Source organism: Canis lupus, chromosome 7 (assembly GCF_003254725.2).
Source record: "Canis lupus dingo isolate Sandy chromosome 7, ASM325472v2, whole genome shotgun sequence".
NCBI lineage: Eukaryota > Metazoa > Chordata > Mammalia > Carnivora > Canidae > Canis > Canis lupus.
In genome coordinates, this window is record NC_064249.1 from 26,007,489 (window position 1) to 26,024,802 (window position 17,314).

General features: G+C 40.9%; 1 protein-coding gene across 1 annotated transcript; it reads right to left on the reverse strand.

Annotated features, from left to right (window-relative positions):
- Nucleotides 1–8,032: 8,032 nt before the first annotated feature.
- Nucleotides 8,033–16,595, reverse strand: FASLG (Fas ligand). The gene is made up of 4 exons (XM_025430303.3): nt 15,908–16,595; nt 15,260–15,305; nt 10,604–10,660; nt 8,033–9,325 (listed from the first exon to the last, which is right to left on the reverse strand). Exons 1-4 carry the CDS (start codon nt 16,268–16,270, stop codon nt 8,931–8,933), a joined length of 861 nt encoding a protein of 286 aa, XP_025286088.2. The 5' UTR covers nt 16,271–16,595; the 3' UTR covers nt 8,033–8,930.
- Nucleotides 16,596–17,314: the final 719 nt, after the last annotated feature.

Here is a 17,314-nt window from a genome sequence, read left to right on the forward strand (position 1 = left end):
CTCTAAGCCTAAATCAGTTTTTTTTTCACTTACAAAATGGAGTTAGTAACTCCATTATGGAGTTGTGAGGTTTAGTAAACATAAAAGTAAGATGCTTTGCATAATCCTTACAAAAAATGAGTCAATAAATTACAACTATTATTGCTATTTATCTACCTCACGCCTTGGCTTAGGGAAAAAGTAAGTCCTGTAATAAATGTCTCGTTATTTTTAAATAAGAATTTGGTATTCTTACCCATTTTGTAAGCTATAAAATACAACAATGTGGGCTTGGCTGTATAGCAGAAAAAAAATACCACAAATTCACCTTCCTTTCAAAAGTGGATCCAGTTACCTAGCCGCCTCTCTCTGCCAATTGCACTCCTACTCCCTTTCCAGAGCAGAGAATTCTTTTCACATTCTTTAGGAAAGTTGGAAAGAGACAATTAGCTATCCTAGTCAACACCATTGAGTAACCCAAGAACAGAATGCTAAAGTTTCCTGTATTGCAATCTTCTCTTTGCCACCCTCCCAAACCTTTGCAGGAGCCTCTAGACTTTCTTAGAAGCCAGAACATAACCCACCCAAATGATGCAAAAGAGGATGCTGAGGTTTGAGATGTCTTCTCTCGCAGCTCACACCTTAAAGTTCTGTTTAACACTTTTGTATCTTTCTCATCACTTAGAGAAAGCTGTTTTTTCTTCTCAATGAAGACATGAGGTGAGGAGAATAGAACACATTTCATGTTACTGGCACCTCCAGCTTCTTCAATCTACAATCTTTACTCTCTGCTATGAAAGTCTAGAATCTGAGTTCATTTATTTAAGACCAGAGACATTGTTAGCTTCCTGAATCTTCCACCTGCCTTCTTTTCCAATCAGGAACAAATTCTAGGACCTTCCCTTCCAGAAAATGTGCACCAAGTTCCCTTCTACAGACTGGAAGTGGTACACGTGTGGTGTTAGGGTGGTGTGTGTGAGAAAACTAAGACCTAAACCATGTGAAACTAAAAGGTCGTTGCCCAGAGAAGCATTGAGACACTAAGAGACACCCTTCCAACTCTCCAGTCTCCTTTGCAAAGATGCACATCTTGTATATGGTGCCTTACATGGGTGGACACTTTCAGAGTTCGATAGTATCAAGGCTGTCTCTTACTAACTCACATGGTCTTTGAAGTGGTTTACCCACAGAAAGCCAGGGCTGTGACATGAGAACCAAGAAGTTCTATCCCTTCTGTGATGAGTAGCTGGAGGAGGGGGATTCCCTCAACAGCTCACATCTCCTGAGACAACCCTGGGTTAAGCTAAAGGTGTTAGCTATGCATAAGGACAGCAAAGAGTATATTCTATCTTCCCAGTCAAATGTTTAACCAAAACCCTATTTAATTATACTTCATGATTTAAAATATAGCACCAAAATGGCATCACCCTAGGCTATGAATATAATGAGCTCGGAAAATATTCAATATATTCATTTAACGTTTATAGAGAAGCTGATGCATGCCAACTGCTTTTATGTATATTATATCAGATGTTAAAAAAAAAAAAAAGCAAAAGCCATGTGAAAAAAGCTATGAAAATGTAGGATGTTGGGGGTATCTGAGTGGCTCAGTGGTTGAGCGTCTGCCTTTGACTCAGGTCGTTAGCTGGGGTCCTGTGATCGAGTCTCGCATCAGGCTCCCCATGAGGAGCCTGCTTCTCCCTCTGCCTGTGTTTCTTCCTTTTTCTCTGTCTCTCTCGTGAACAAATAAATAAAATCTTTTTTAAAAAGTAAGATATTATTCTTTTACTTTTATATCTCAGAATACTTGCCTACCTATTGTTCCTAATTAGTGTTTTCACATTTGATGGGATTCATACATAATATGGTTGGATTACAGATTGTCAATTTTGTAGAAACTAAATGGCAAGTAAGAACTTTTTTTACAGTGACTTTATCAGGAAAGTTGCTGAGGTACATAACTCCACTGACCTACCTTCCGAAGTGTCATTCCTGACAAAGTGGTTTCATTCCATTTAGCATTAGCAATATTCCTACAAAACCATAAGACTCTGAATCAGTGTCCTCATTTTACAGAGGACAACAGAATCTGAAGATATTCCCTATCACTTACTCAAGGTCACACACATAGCTAGTTGAGTAGCAGAAGTTGGACTCAAATCCAGGCCCTCTTACCGCTAGTTCATTCTTTTTTCCTTCTCTTCTAGGATGAGCAATAGGAGCAATTCAGTTAAACACAGTTAAACACAGTAGAGACTCCCAAACCTGGGAGGCCCAGTGGTTGAGTATCTGCCTTTGCCTCAGGGCATGATCCTGGGGTCCTGAGATCAAGTCCCACATCAGGCTCTCCTCGAGGAGCCTGTTTCTCCCTCTGCCTATGTCTCTACCTCTCTCTGTGTGTCTCTTATGATTAAATAAATAAAATCTTAAACACACACACACACACAGTAGAGAGATGAAATGAAAGAAGAGAATCTGTGACTGTCAACTATGAAACTCTATGACCTCTATAAGGTTATGATATCAAATATGTATACATATTATATCATATTATGTAGAATGTGGGTATTAACCAAACTGAGACTTAAAACTAAAATGCAAAAAGATGGGATCCCTGGGTGGCGCAGCGGTTTGGCGCCTGCCTTTGGCGTAGGGCGTAATCCTGGAGACCCGGGATCGAATCCCACGTCGGGCTCCCGGTGCATGGAGCCTGCTTTTCCCTCTGCCTGTGTCTCTGCCTCTCTCTCTCTCTCTCTCTCTCTGTGACTATCATAAATAAATAAAAAAATTTTTTTAAAGTTTTAAAAAAATAAATAAATAAAACTTTAAAATAAAATAAAATAAAATGCAAAGAGATAAGGAGGCAATGAAAATGAAGGGGTGAGGCTCACATTGAGTGCCATCATATAAGGTGCAGCTCTGAGAAATCTCTGCATGCAGAAAGGACATAAGATGCACGTGGAAAGGACATAAGATGCACAGTTGGATGACTGGGGCTTACTTAGTCTGAGCTCCACCCTTTCTTAGCCATGTCACCTTAAGCAAGACTCATAACTTTTCAGTGTCTCAGTTGTTTTTGTGTATAAAACGAAGACAACAACCTACCTTCTGAGGTTGTCATGAAAACTAAACAAGATAAGGTATATGAGAAAGCTTTACAATCTATAAAATACTGTAGGAATATTAAGCAGAAAAGAACTATATCCAATATGTGGAAGGTGCAATGCAGAAGATTCCAAATCTGAGAAAGAACGCCCTAAAATGTAAATGTAATACAGTCCAGAGCAGATATGGGCTCCCTCACAGTTCACTAAACCCCTCTCCCAGAGGTTTTCAAATTAAGGATGTGTTGGAAATGTGTTCCACCTTTTGTACATGTGGCAATGAAAATTTCTGCCTCAAAAGAGATGTTGCTTTGTATTCTTTCTAAGACGTGTTACAATGTGGACTGCCCAAGAGAATGAGGGTGCTCCCTAAAACTTTCAGGAAACTGGAGGGAAGACTTGACTGTCCACAGAATATGACATTGGGTCCACGGTATTTAATTAAGAAGCAGAAGAAAAGATGACCCCATAGTGCCAAAGGAGCTTCCAAGTAGAATAGGAGGGATGCCTGCAATGTGCTTCTCTCTGAAGATGAACAGTTAGAACTGTGGAGAAATGTCTCCTAATAAGGATGAAGCTCAGGCAATAGTGAGAAAGTCATCCCTGAGATGATACTTTCCTCCCTTCTGGGTGAACTGTAAGAATATACTGAAGATATTCTGTATATAAGTGGGTATACCAGAATACCCACTTAGCTGTCTATATTTTCAAGGTGAGTTGGCTTTTAGGTGAGCCCCAAAAGTTTCTGCCTACCATCAATAATTATAATAAGGTTGATTTCTAAGTCTGAGGACTCTAAGGAATGGAGTTCTGATTCCACTTTCCCAGGGCCACCTCTTCTGCCTCTTGATGGTCAAAAACCCTGGGAAAGGGAGAAAAAAAAAAAAAAGAAAGAAAAGAAAATACAAATTTTTCAGAAAGTAAAAATTTATCTCTATTAATACCAGAATGTAAGCAGACCCCCTTTGAAAAAAATAACATATGGCTGGCGTACTTTTTAGATAAGGCCCAGGGAATGTCTGTGGCTTAACCCTAAGAAAATCTTACAGTCTGGCTCAGAGGAGTTGGGCTTTTCTCTACAGTTCCCATCTTCCAATGATCTGTTGGTTCAAATGAGCCACACTCATAATGATGGTCCCCAGTAGAGCTCATTTCCTATTAAGCTGTGGTAAGTCAAAACCTACTTCAGAGAAGACAAGGTCACCACCCTGGGGGTGCTAATGAAAAACATAGGTTTTGTGTGTTTGGGGCTGCTTGAAAAGTAAGAAAACCTCAACCTCCTGAACCAGAAGTAATCCTCTTCTTTTTTTTTTTCTTTTTGGTAAGTGTTCTATGTTGGGTTTAGCATTTCAAAAGTTAACAATGGCCCAGGGTGCGATCCTGTAGAACCGGGATTGAATCCCACATCCATCGGGCTCCCGGTACATGGAGCCTGCTTCTCCCTCTGCCTGTGTCTCTGCCTCTCTCTCTCTCTCTGTGACTATCATAAAAAAAAAAAAAAAAAGGTTAACAATGGCAGATCCCATTTTTAATGAGCTCATCAAAGAGTTTTGATTTTTTGGCATTCTTTATGTACTGAGGTAAAGAAAACTAACTCAAGGTTCCTGAGGGAACTGTTAAATCTCTTTCCTGGAACAAGTAAATAGTGCATAGTAAGTTATAGCTCTATCTCCAGAAAATCCCAAAGGCATCCTAGTAGAGCTCAGATTTAGAGGGATAAAAGTGTCAGTAATACCACTACTAGTTGATTGCATTACGTCATCTTGGGATGGCCCAGTGCCATTCCTATTCTCCCTTTGCCCTGGTGCCATTATCTAGAAGGGTCCATTGACCGAAAAAAAAAAAGCCCAGAAAATCTCCTATTACCCTTAGTGTACTTGATGGCTGGAGCCAAGAGAGGAGAAAAAGGATGAGGAGGATTTCATCGTGAGGGCTTCCAAAAGAAAGGAGAATACTTCCCTGACTTTCTCGATGAGGTACCTGGCCAGGAAATAGATGATTCAACAGAATAATTTTAAGGAGAGCAGGTGACATACTCCAGCCTGAACCTTTGATTTCTTTCATTAATTTATTCAACAAATATTTATTGTCTTCTAAGTGGCAAGTGCAACTCTAGTTACCCAGCAGTTTCCCTCAACAGTATCCTGAATAACTCTTGGTAATGCCAGACATCAAATAGATTTTTCTTATTTTCCAGTGATAAGAATCAGGATGCACTATTTTTTCCATCTGTAGCCTGAAATTCCTATTAGATAATCTACTCAAAGCTGGATAAACAGTCACATACATTCATGAGGCAACACTACAACTAGTAGTGAATATATTCGCTACACTGAGAAATATACACACATACCCCACACTGAGAAACATTTGTTTTAATAATAAGGTTACTCAGTCAACAAGATATTTATTGAACTCTTAATAGATGCCAAGCACTGGGTTTGGTAATGAGGTTTCAGTGGTAAACAAACCAGAAAAGTTCTTGTTTGGTGAACTTTTATTGTAGTGAAAAAACAGATACTTTTTTAAGTGGTCAAATAAATAATATAACTGCAAGTTATGCTAAAGAGAAATAAAATAATGAGAAAAAGAAGAGGCTCTAAGAATGATTTGAGGAGGTGACATTTAAATTAAGGCCTGAAAGATAAGAAGCCAGACATGTGAGGAACCTAAAGAAGACCATTCCTGGCTAAGGAAATGGAACCCATGTGTATGGAGACAGCCTTCTATGTTTGTCTCTACCAGGAAAATGAGAAATGCAGCCATCACTGGAGAAGAGGAATGGTAAAGAAAGGTTTGGGATTTTTTTTTTGGTTTGGACTGGGTTGTCTTTTTTTTTTTTTGAAAAAATATATTTGAACATATGAACATGCTGATGGAAATCATTTCATAGACAGCAATGGTTTGAGGATCCAGAAGAGAGAAGAGAAATTTTAAAGAGGCAAAGTAGGGGAATAGAAATGGATCTAGTGCACAAATGAAAAGATGGTCCTCTTCCTCCACTATAAGGAAAAAAGAAGATGTAGGTGATCATGCAGATGTAGGTGGATCATGCAAATGTAGGTGGATTGGTGTTCTGGTGGTATAAGTGTGGTTCCATGGTGGGAGGAGGGGATATGTTGGGCTTGTAAGAGGAAAAGCTATGATGTAATTGTCTCAAATAGTGGAAAAACATGGTTGGCAGGGAACTGAAAAAAAAAGTGGTAGGCAGTATTGAATGCCCATTTGAGATCTGTGATCACTAATATAAGGCAGTGTTTCTCAAGTAGGGCTGACTTTTGTCTTCCCATCCCCAGTCTGGAGAAATTTGGCAGTGTCTAGAGATATTCTTGGTTTTCCTGCATGCAGGAGGGGACAATGATACTAGTATCTAGTGGATAGAAGGCAGAGATACTGCTAAACATACGACAGTGCACAGGATAGCTCCCACGACAAAGAATTATCTAGTTCAGAATGTTAATAGAAGGAAGAATGGAAACTCAGATGTAAATGTATGTCATACATATAGAACATCTCTGGAAAGCTGCATAAGGAGACAATGATACTCTCTGTGGGCAGAAATTGGGCCATGGGACAGAGTAAAAAGAGGACTTACTTTCATCCTATATATTTATATGCTTTTTAAAATTTGTACTATGTACATGTATTAGTTACTCAAATCAATCAAAAGATAGAAATAATTCAGTGATAAAGAGTAACTGATTTATGTAGATGATAGACAAAAATAAACTGAAACTAGTCTGTCTTTTTGGGTAATTTTCTCTAGCAACATCCAGCTTTTAGGATGCCAGCTTAAAGAGAAAGGGATTTTTGCAAGGGGAATGTACTGAAGAAAGAATATTCTAGAATTGAGAAATTTCCCAAGATACTGATTGTAATGACAGAGGGCAGAATCTAAGAGAGAGTTGTGTTGAAGTTGTGTTGAAAGAAGGAGTTGATGGATATGTAAGGAAAGGATAGAGTTTATTAGAGGTCTCAATGTGATAAAAATATACACATTTTAGGAGAGAAAATGTTGGAGCAATTGAGCTGGAATAATAGGAGGTAATGTGAAAATAAGGTGTATGAAATTAAATTGTAAAGCAAATACCATAATTTTTAAAAAGGCAAAGTCCAGGGGGAGGCCATGGTAGTGAGTGGTTGAAAAAAAATAGGAAAAGGTCGTTGTCGGGATCCCTGGGTGGCGCAGCGGTTTGGCGCCTGCCTTTGGCCCAGGGCGCGATCCTGGAGACCCGGGATCGAATCCCACGTCGGGCTCCCGGTGCATGGAGCCTGCTTCTCCCTCTGCCTGTGTCTCTGCCTCTCTCTCTCTCTGTGACTATCATAAATAAATAAAAATTAAAAAAAAAAAAAAAAGAAAAAGAAAAGGTCGTTGTCAATAAAGGACAGGAGAATGTAAGAAACCAGGTGTTTGGGTGGATCCCTCAGGTCAGTGGCTTCTCCTGGAGCATATAGTGCCTCTCTAGAGTGGTTTATTAAAATGATAGCTGCCATTTTTTAGATAGATGCCATGTACCAGATATTTTATGTACATATCAGTCATTTTTGTGCAAGAGAGGTTAAGTGACTTGCCCAGTGATTGCATTTGGAAAGCAGAAGAACAAAGATCCAAGTTAAAGGTTTTGTCAGTCCAAAGTCTGTGCCCTTTCCACTATGCTATGGCTCTGTTCCCAGGAAAATATGGGGTAAATTGTCACTAAATCTGTTCAAAGTTGGGTGAGCTTAACATTGGCAACTTTATAGGTAATGAAAACTCTGGATAATGGAAAAAGACTGGGGAGAGGGGTATCTGGCAACGATAGATTTGCTTCATAGTTCTCACACCAGTGAGTTCTTAACATGGCCTTAAGTCAAAATGAGTAATGAAGCCATGGAGGAAAGAATTAATAAAGAAAAGAAGTCCAAATTTTAGTGATTTCCAAAAGGTACATTCATAATATTGATCTGTATTCTAAAATATAATTTTTATTACATGTATTCTTTTTATTAAAATACACAAAATGCATATAAATACTGATTATAGGAAAACAGCATCAACACCTGACAATCAAAGAGTCTTGAGGGCTATTTTGAGGACAGCTGAGTTGGTTGCCAAGAAGTATTCAAAAATCTACCACTAAATGCAACCCATGATTTCCTAACATATCCTTCACAATTTCCACATTATCTCTTCTTACATAACTCTTCTAGTCAAATGCATGTGATACACACACACACACACACACACACACATACACACACACACACACACACCAAAATTGCACTGGAAATATACATGCTGTGTGGGGAATGGGATAACTTCACAAAAGATTCCCTTTGCTTCTGTGTTAGCATCACCTGGTGGTTCAGGCTATGCGTTTAGAAGTAAAGGTGCTGCCAATGGGACACTGGCCTTCTGGTTTCTTTAGCTTATCACACAAGCCTACTCCTCTTTTTCCATCCCTTATACACTCATGTCACATCCATATATCAAAAATCCTCCCCTGAGGTAGATAGTAGACCCACCCCAAGAGGTGAGTTAACAGGTGTCCTTTTCAATGTGTCAAAATGCTTTTGGACACTTAAAATGAGAGTAGAACACTCTAGTAGCTACTTCTTCCTGCTTCTGCATCTTCATATGGTAGCCCAGAGTCTCATGTTCTTCAGTCATGTTCCTCTTCCTGTCTGGTTCATGGACCTTAGGTGAGCTGAGGAACTGTAAACCTGCTGAACCCTATGGTCTTAAGATACTCCTGGATCATGTCTTCTCACTTGACCTCAAGTGAGCTTAAGAAGACTCTCATTCAAGACCATGTTCTCAGTGCTTGTAACAAGGAACCATATGGAGAGAATCCCAAAGTGCTTTTCTTAGAGCTTATATAAGCCAAAAAATGTCTTAGATTCTTCAAAACTGACCAGAGATAGTTCAGATACATTGACATACAAATGGTCAGCACTGGTGAGATTGAATACTGCCCCCAAGTAGCTGCTACGAGCCCACATCTGGCCTGTAGTGCAGTAGTTCATGATCTTCCCCTCCATCAGCATCAGGTCCTGGGGATATTTAGAGTTCCTCATATAGACCTTGTGGTTCAGGGGCTTGTTGTTGCAGGACTGACCCCTGAAGTACACTTTGGAATACACAAAGTACAACCCAGTATCATTGATCACAAGGCCACCCTTCTTATACTTCACCCCAGAGACAAGGGCAATTCCGTATGTGTCTTCCCATTCCAGAGGGATGGATCTTGAGTTGGGCTTGCCTGAAATCAAATCAGAGAGGAGCTTTCAGCCAGGAATGCTCATGCACCCAACAAATGAAGCTTCCAAAGCAAAACTGTGGGCCTTTCCTTGAGCAAATAACCAAAGTGACATAACCCACATAGAACTGGCCAACAGGTCAGACTCAATCCATCACTGAATTCCTGCAACACCTCTATCAAATTGTTTGCCTTGATTTTATCATCTACACAACTGGGATAACAATATAGATGCTAATCAATTACAGTGAGACATTACTGAGATTATTTTAACTCTCTGGAACAAAGAGTCTATGATCTTCAGAACTAACAACAAAACTTCTAGGTTTCAAGGTCCTTCCATGAGGAAAAAAGCCAAACCTAAGGAACTCTGAAATTTTAAAGTTAGGAAGAATCCTTAGGGATCATCTGGCCCAGCTCCTCATTTATACTAAGGAGACTTCAGTTCCCCCACTTTGGGCTAAAATCCCCTTTCTTTTATGTCCCTACAGCAATATATTCATACCTTAAGCAGAGAACACACTCCAGTACTAAAATTATCACTTATGTACCTGTATTTCCCTATTATATTTTAAGTTTCTTGAAAGCAGGGACCATGTATGATTGTATGGACAATCATGTATGATTAATCTACATGCCCCCAAGGCGTGGCACACAACACGTGTTCAATAAATATCTGGTGATCCAAACTGGATGATTCTACAGCCTCTACTTTAATAATTCTAGAGACAGTGACATACCCCTTCCTGTGACGTATCCATCTTTCAAATATTAATGGACTGTACCCTGGGAATGCCCACACCACATTGCTATCAAATCACTTCACTCCGCTACGTGACCACATGCAGGAAGTCCACCAATGCCGGGACAGGGCCCTTTTTCTCACTTCTGTTTCTACTCTTGCACAAAGCAGAGTGAAGCTCTTCCAGAACACCAGAAAAGCCCTGACTAAAATAATTCATCACTCCCTATCTTCCCAGATCTCACCTTGTGAACCCATGCCCCAAATCCCCTAAGCATCTTTGGAGTGATTGAAAAGAGCAAGCTCCACATGGGCAGGAATCATGTTATAATTAGCTCCATTTTGCCAATTTAGAACATGGCCTAGACTAGTAGGGGCTCAATATGAGTATGAGGCTGACTTGACTAGAAAGATGGGACTATTCTTCAGTGTCAAATGCTGTCCCTGGAAAGTAACAACTCCCTCAGAGCACAGTACCCAACCAGCTATTCTTTCTGTCAAACGCTTTCCCAAGCCCCATGTACTTTCCAGATACAGACCTGTTAAATGGGCCACTTTCCTCAGCTCCCTTTTTTCAGAAGGTGGATTGGGTTGACCTGTATCATAGAGAGATGAAAGATAAATATAAAAATGAGATGCCAACTATTCTTTTGTTGGGACTCCGAACAGGTCATTTAAATAAAAGTGATTTTTTTAAAAACATAAATGACAATAGTCTAACATATACTAATCATTCAAGTCCAAACTATAGAATTCACAGAAATCTGTATTTCAGAAATGAAGAGGTAAAAAATAAACCAAATAGAGATAGACATATGCAAAAACTGTGTTACAATAAACCAATAAGTTTGATTTATAAAGAGCTATCATATCAGTTACTGTATTTGAACTTGCCACAACACTTTGAAGTGGAGATATTTGTCCCACTTTATAGACAGCTAAATGAGCTTAGAAGTTGAGTGATTTTTCCAAGAAGACCCAGCAACCAAATGTCAGTATAGGACAGACTCTCAGGTCTTCTGGCTCTAAATTAGGGTTTTTTTCTCTACTCCAGTTCTGCTGCCTTTAGGACTCGGCAGAGCAGAGGCCAAAGAAGACTATGATTTCAGCTCCTGGCCACTAGCTCTTTGCCTCCGTGGTATTCGACGGTCTGCCCAAATTAACCATCCTCAGATATCAAATGCCTTGAATAGCCCCTCACTGAACCTATAATTTTGTAACAGTTTCCCTAGACATCATCTCTGCCTATTAGTCCAGCTTTATCTCCTGACCTTGCTCACATTGACCAAGGCTGCACAACACGAGTTCTTTTTTTTCTTTCTTTTCTTTTCTTTTTCGTAAAGGTTTTATTTATTTACTTGAGAGAGACAGAGATAGCAACAGAGCATGAGTGGGGAGGAGAGAGAGAAACAGACTCCCCACTGAGACATGGGGCCTAATCCCAGGATCCTGGGACCATGACCTGAGCCAAAGGCAGACACTTAACTTACTGAGCCACCCAGGCGCCCCCACAACATGAGTTCTGATGTAACCTGAACAAACCTGCAATACCTCTTTCTTGGGGAAACCCTCACAGGCCTTTTTAATCGAATATGATTTTTCTCTCCTTTGAAACCTAGAATCACTTTGTCTTCACCTCTCTTCTTGGTTCTGACTCCCCATTTCTGTGGTAACTGTATAACTTGTCTTATCCACCCCCCGCCCCCAAATAAATGGCAGGTTTCCTACTATATGTTTAATCCACCAGAGTACTCCAGCCTCAGTGTCTAACACAGGGCATGTGACCAGTAAATGCTTACTAAGTTAAAATGGAGGAGTTAAAACAAACAATAGTTCACAAAGTAGACATTATTTCTTTGACTTCAAATATCTTAACCAAACAGAGCTACCACTTAGCTAATGAATTCAGCTAAGACATTCGAGAAAGATTCATAGAAAGGCCTTCATCCACATCAAGCTCCTTGCGATTAGCCTGTAAAGCTCACCCGTGGCGTGAGAACGCCCTAATCGGCTGAGAACATAACCTGAGCAATCATGACCTCTCTAGCCCCACAAGACCACCCACCATGAATGAGGTGTTAGCGAACAGGAAAGGCAAAACTGAGTCTCCTCTACATTCCTATACCACAAACCATCTGTGCAACTAGTTTGGCATTCAGCCATGTACTGACAGGAAATGGAACAGAGAACCACAGCTTGCGTATCTTTATATCCCTCGCAGAGCCTTGCACAGTGTTATTCTCATAGAGGGTTATTCAGTAGAAATACCTGCTAGGCAAGAGCAGAAAGAAACTGGAACTAGATCCTACACTTCGGTGGTGAATGTTTCCTGCCCCCAGGGTCTTTGCACATGACATTCTCACTGCTGGAATGTTTTTTCCCTACCCTCCCACCCCACCCCACCCCCACACAGGCAGGCACACACATGACACCTCTTTAGAGGGGACTTTCCAGACCACTCTATTTTACGTTGCCCTTCGTACAATTTGAAATTGTTGTCTGCTTGCTTGCTTTTGTTTACCCTTTCCTGCCTGCTAGAAGCTCTGTAACAGCAGGACCCTTGTCTCTCCTCCCTGGTTCTCAGTCATTACCAACACCCAGCATCCAGCCTGGCACATAAGAAGAATTCCAAGAACATTCGTGAATGGATAAAAGACTTAATGAGTTAACTGTGGAAAAAAAGGAAAATGAAAAAGGAGCCAATAAGTATGTTTAAATAATCTATAATAATAGTATATCCCAAAGAAAATTGCTGTTAATATGTTGAAGTATAAATCCTTCTAGTTCTTTACTAAAAATATAAAATTATACACATGCACTTACATAGGGAATTTAAGTTAAGCATACTGTTTTATAACTTGTCTTTTTATCTCACAATATAGAATGCACAAACTTCATGGCCTTAAATGTAACTACATGGATTGCAGCTGCTACATACAATGCCATCCAAACATACCATGATGTATTTAATCTCCTGGTAAGGGGTATTTAAGTTTCTTCTGACTTGTTTATTATAAATAGCCTTATAAGGAAATGAACATCCTTATCTATTAGTTTTGGGGTATATCTCTAATTATTTTATTAAGATAAATTCTTAGTGAGGAGATTGCATGGTAAATTAACACTGAAACCTTTCGTGGGTACATTTTTCCAATTGCTCTTCAGAAAAGGTATAGCAATTTGCATGTTCCCTGGCTGTCAAGGAATACTGAAGCAAAATTTTTCCCTCATATTTTTGCCAGTCTGCTTTTTTTTATCTGTGCTAATGGGATGAATGAAAATGGATAGCCCCTTGTTTTAATTTGCATCTCTTCTGTTAATAAAGTTGCTAATTTGATTTCTAGGGGGTAATGCACCCAGTCTCTGGTCCATCTGGGCTGATCTAAAGAAGGTACTTGCTTACTGGAATAGGTAGATTTGACTCATCTGTTCACTTGACTATCATCACTAAAATGATCCCAGAGTGGGTGAAAGATGAGTAATTAGGAACCTGTTTCACCAGCCACATTCCACTGATTTTCGAGGCCATTTCATTTTAGAAATCCTCCAAAAGTTTTATTTTTCTAACAAATATTTCTACTGTGCTTGAATATATCTGGACTCTCCAACATTGAGGGACTTGGACCTAGAACTAGAGACAGAGCATCCAAGGGATGAATCCTTCAGAGCTTACATTCCGGAGCAGTAGGGTGACTTGGGTCAGCTACAATAGGCAATAAGAGAAATTGGAACAGGCTTCCCTCATTGGATGGCCGCCAGTGCTGTCTTTTATTCTCTTCCCAATTTCTAGGAACAAGATATATCTATTGTCTTTGTAGAGGTTTCTTGCTTTTCATCTTTATTTCGCATTTCATGGCCATCAAGGACAGATGGAAGTTTCCCTATTTCATAGGGCACCAGTCTATATACTGGAAAGCCCTGTAGGTGACAAAGCACCAGGAGCCTTTGTTCCTTCTGGCCCTAGTTCCACACCAGTGGTTTGGGGGCATATCCCCTAATCTGTCTGGAGTTCTGTTTCTCTTCTGAAAAGTGAGATTTGCTCCAAGTTCCCTTCCAACTCTTACCAAATCCAAAGTTCGGTGATCTTAGTTTAATGAACCAGAGCATCCTAAATCTACCTGTCCACAGTTTGCAAACTATGTTCTGAAACTTCACACAAGGTTAGTGTCCAATTTTTCATCTTCTTTCTTGTCCTGAACCTCATACAAAGAACTTTCTTTTATTATTGAAGGTAACTCATGATTGCCTTTGGGGAGGAAGCTGGACTAGCCTTTGAGAAATGGCCAAGGTCTTCCCCCAAGACTGCCAGGGAGTGCAAAAGAACAACCTTAAAGTGGATAATTAATTGCATACTTTTTAAAAGCCTAAATGGGACAACTGGGTGGCTCAGTCAGTTAAGCATCCGATTCTTGATTTTGGCTTCAAGTCATGATCTCAGGGTCATGAGATCAAGCCCTGAATTGGGCTCTGCACTGGGCGTGGAGCCTGCTTAAGATTCTCTCTCTCAGGTCACCTGGGTGACTTGTTGATTAAGTGTTTACCTTTGGCACAGGTCATGATCCCAGGGTACTGGGATCCAGCCCCAAATCAGGCTCCCTGCTCAAGGGGGGGCCTGCTTGTCCCTCTCCCTTGGCTCTCTCTCTCTTTCTCTCTTCCTTGTACTCTCTGAAATAAATAAAATCTTTTAAAAAAAATCTCTCTCCCCCTCTCTCTTGACCCTTCTCTGCTAAGTAAATAAATAATTATATCCTAGAAAAAATTTTTGAATAAAGTTTGACTCTTGAGTAATCTCTTAAAGAGTTTAAAAAGGAGATAACTTTTCCCAGAAACATCTGTCTCTGTCTCCTCCTCCCCCATCTCCCTGGGAGTTACAGCCACTGCCCTTTCATGGAAGCCAGGAAGCCTGAGGAATGGGACAAGCCTGTTGCAACTGTATTGTCTCTTTCCAAAGTTGAAAGGAAATTATTTCAAATTGTATTCAGCACTCAGTTATACTGATTTTGAATGATTAAATTCGCTTCATATTTTAGAGTGGCTCAAGGAACCAAAATGACCAGAGATTCAGAATTAGCCAAGATTCCTTTTGTAGTATACATGTGTCCAAGAATGGGATGGAGTTCAACACGTGCAACCAACATGGTTGAGCAATGAGGACTATCTTTAGAAACTCAATGTACACGCATAAAAGGACTCACCTATTTGCTTCTCCAAAGATGGTGCTACATGCCTTTCGCTGGTAGACTAGCAAAAGAGAGAGAAAAAAAGATGTATAATGATTATGAAGTTCTTTAAGCTTAAAAATGCAAAATTGTCAAATAAAGTGAATAAACCTGAGAAGGGAATCTCAATACCTCAGAACCTTTCCTAACTCAGAGCTTGGCCATGCAATTTTGTCTCACCATGCCTCAGTTTTAGGATTTGGAACAGTTATAATATTTTAAAGTATTTGCAAGGAAAGTTACTTTGGTCATTTAAACAAATTCACTTCTAAGCAAGACTCCAAGTTCCTCTTTGTTTTTTCTTGAATCACTAACCTCTAGGTAAGAGTTCAGCAGGCTGCCTTGCCAACTGAGAAAGGAAGAACTGTAACTGCCAGTCCTATTTTAGCCCTGATCCTCTATAAGATAGCAAATATTCCTTTCATTCACTTGAGCTTCTATTTTTCTGATGGTTGACTAGAACAACTAGAATGAACCATTTCTAAGACAGGAAAAAAAGGACTAAAAAATACTTGGCAAGTGAGACCACGCTCCCTCTGGACCTCAGCATCCCTCCAGGCTCCATTGTAGCAGAGCTGTCTACACCCGTGTCTCCAGGGTACAACGATCCACACACTAGCTTACCTCTCGGAGTTCAGCCAGCTCCTTCTGTAGATGGAAGAGCTGAAACATCCCCAGCCCCAATCCGACCAGGGCCACCAGAACCATGAAAAACATCACAAGGAGACACAGGCCTGTGTTGTGGTCCCTCCTCGTCTTCAGAGGTGGCAGTGGCAGTGGAGGCAGCGGTGGTGGTGGTGGTGGTGGTGGTGGTGGTGGTGGTGGTGGTGGTAGTGTCGGCGGTGGTGGCGGTGGCCTCCTTTGCCCGGGCCTGCCTGGCACAGAGGATGGACACGGGAGGACTGACCCTGGAGAGGCCCAAGGAGAGTTGGCACTGCTGTCCACCCAGTAGATTTGGGGGTAGGGGTAATTCAAGGGATGCTGCATGGCAGCCGGTCACTCGGACGAGCCCCCAGCAAAGGTGTCAAGGCTGGGACTGCTGTTTCTGACTGCTTGAGAGAAGAAAAGCCCGGCTATCTCTTTATAGAGTTTCCATAGCCAAGGGAAACACTTCTCTTTCGTTCTCTCTTTCCTTCTCTCTTTCTGCTTCTCAAAGAGACACCCACTCACTTTGCATCTGAAGCTGAGAAGCCTCAAGACCAGACACCCAGAGCAAACCCCGGGAAGTTTCCGCCCACAATTTTCTGATGAAAGCCTGTAGGGCCCCAGTTGCCACTGCCTGCTACCTGAACCGCTGGTGGGATTGCCTTAACTTTTCTCAGGCCCTGCAAGAAAAGATGGCCTTTGTCCACTGGCCAGCTCCAGGGAGAGGGGCCAGCAGGGTGCGTCCAGACCCCAAGAGGTGAGACCATGGAGTCAGAGCCAGAAGAGTCGCTTCCACATCTTATATTTTGCATGAGGGGATCGATCCCTGGCTGCCATCCTTTCCCCACACCCAAACACTGTTTACCCCAACACTGTAAAGCACTATCAAAACCTGCTCCATCCCTCCTCTAGAGATTCAATCAGACATTGCAAACCAGTGGCTGATATGCCTTATGGAACCCATAGACCTGTCTTGTTTGTACCTCACTATGTTTTTTCCCTTCTAAATTTGGGATAGCCCACATTAAAAAATACAAATGTTTTTTATTATGTTTTGAAACATTAGAATACTGGATACCCTGGAGGTCAGCCAAACCCAGTCAGCTGGAGCTGGGCAGCCCCTGACCTCATGGAGCAAGCATTGGTGCCCCTTGTTGGCTGGCAGACCCACCTATCCCCATCCCTCCCCCACTCTCCTTCCCATGCCACTTCGCCATGGCAATGGCCTTCCTCATCCCTGCAGGCCCTTGCTTACAGCATGTGATATGGTTGTCAGTTATAATTCATGGTGCCCAGTTAAGGTTGAATTTCACATAAATACATCATTTTTAGGATAACTATGTCCTAAACATTACATGAAATCTGCAAAAAAAAGATATTTGCCAT

What these genes read in the sequence shown, in the direction of transcription:
- FASLG (XM_025430303.3), bottom strand. Translation starts at nt 16,270, where the DNA reads ATGCAGCATCCCTTGAATTACCCCTACCCCCAAATCTACTGGGTGGAC. An exon ending in AGCTGGCTGAACTCCGAGAG is followed by an intron (nt 15,306 to 15,907) that starts GTAAGCTAGTGT and finishes CTCTTTTGCTAG; the next exon opens with TCTACCAGCGAAAGGCATGT. An exon ending in ATCTTTGGAGAAGCAAATAG is followed by an intron (nt 10,661 to 15,259) that starts GTGAGTCCTTTT and finishes TCTATGATACAG; the next exon opens with GTCAACCCAATCCACCTTCT.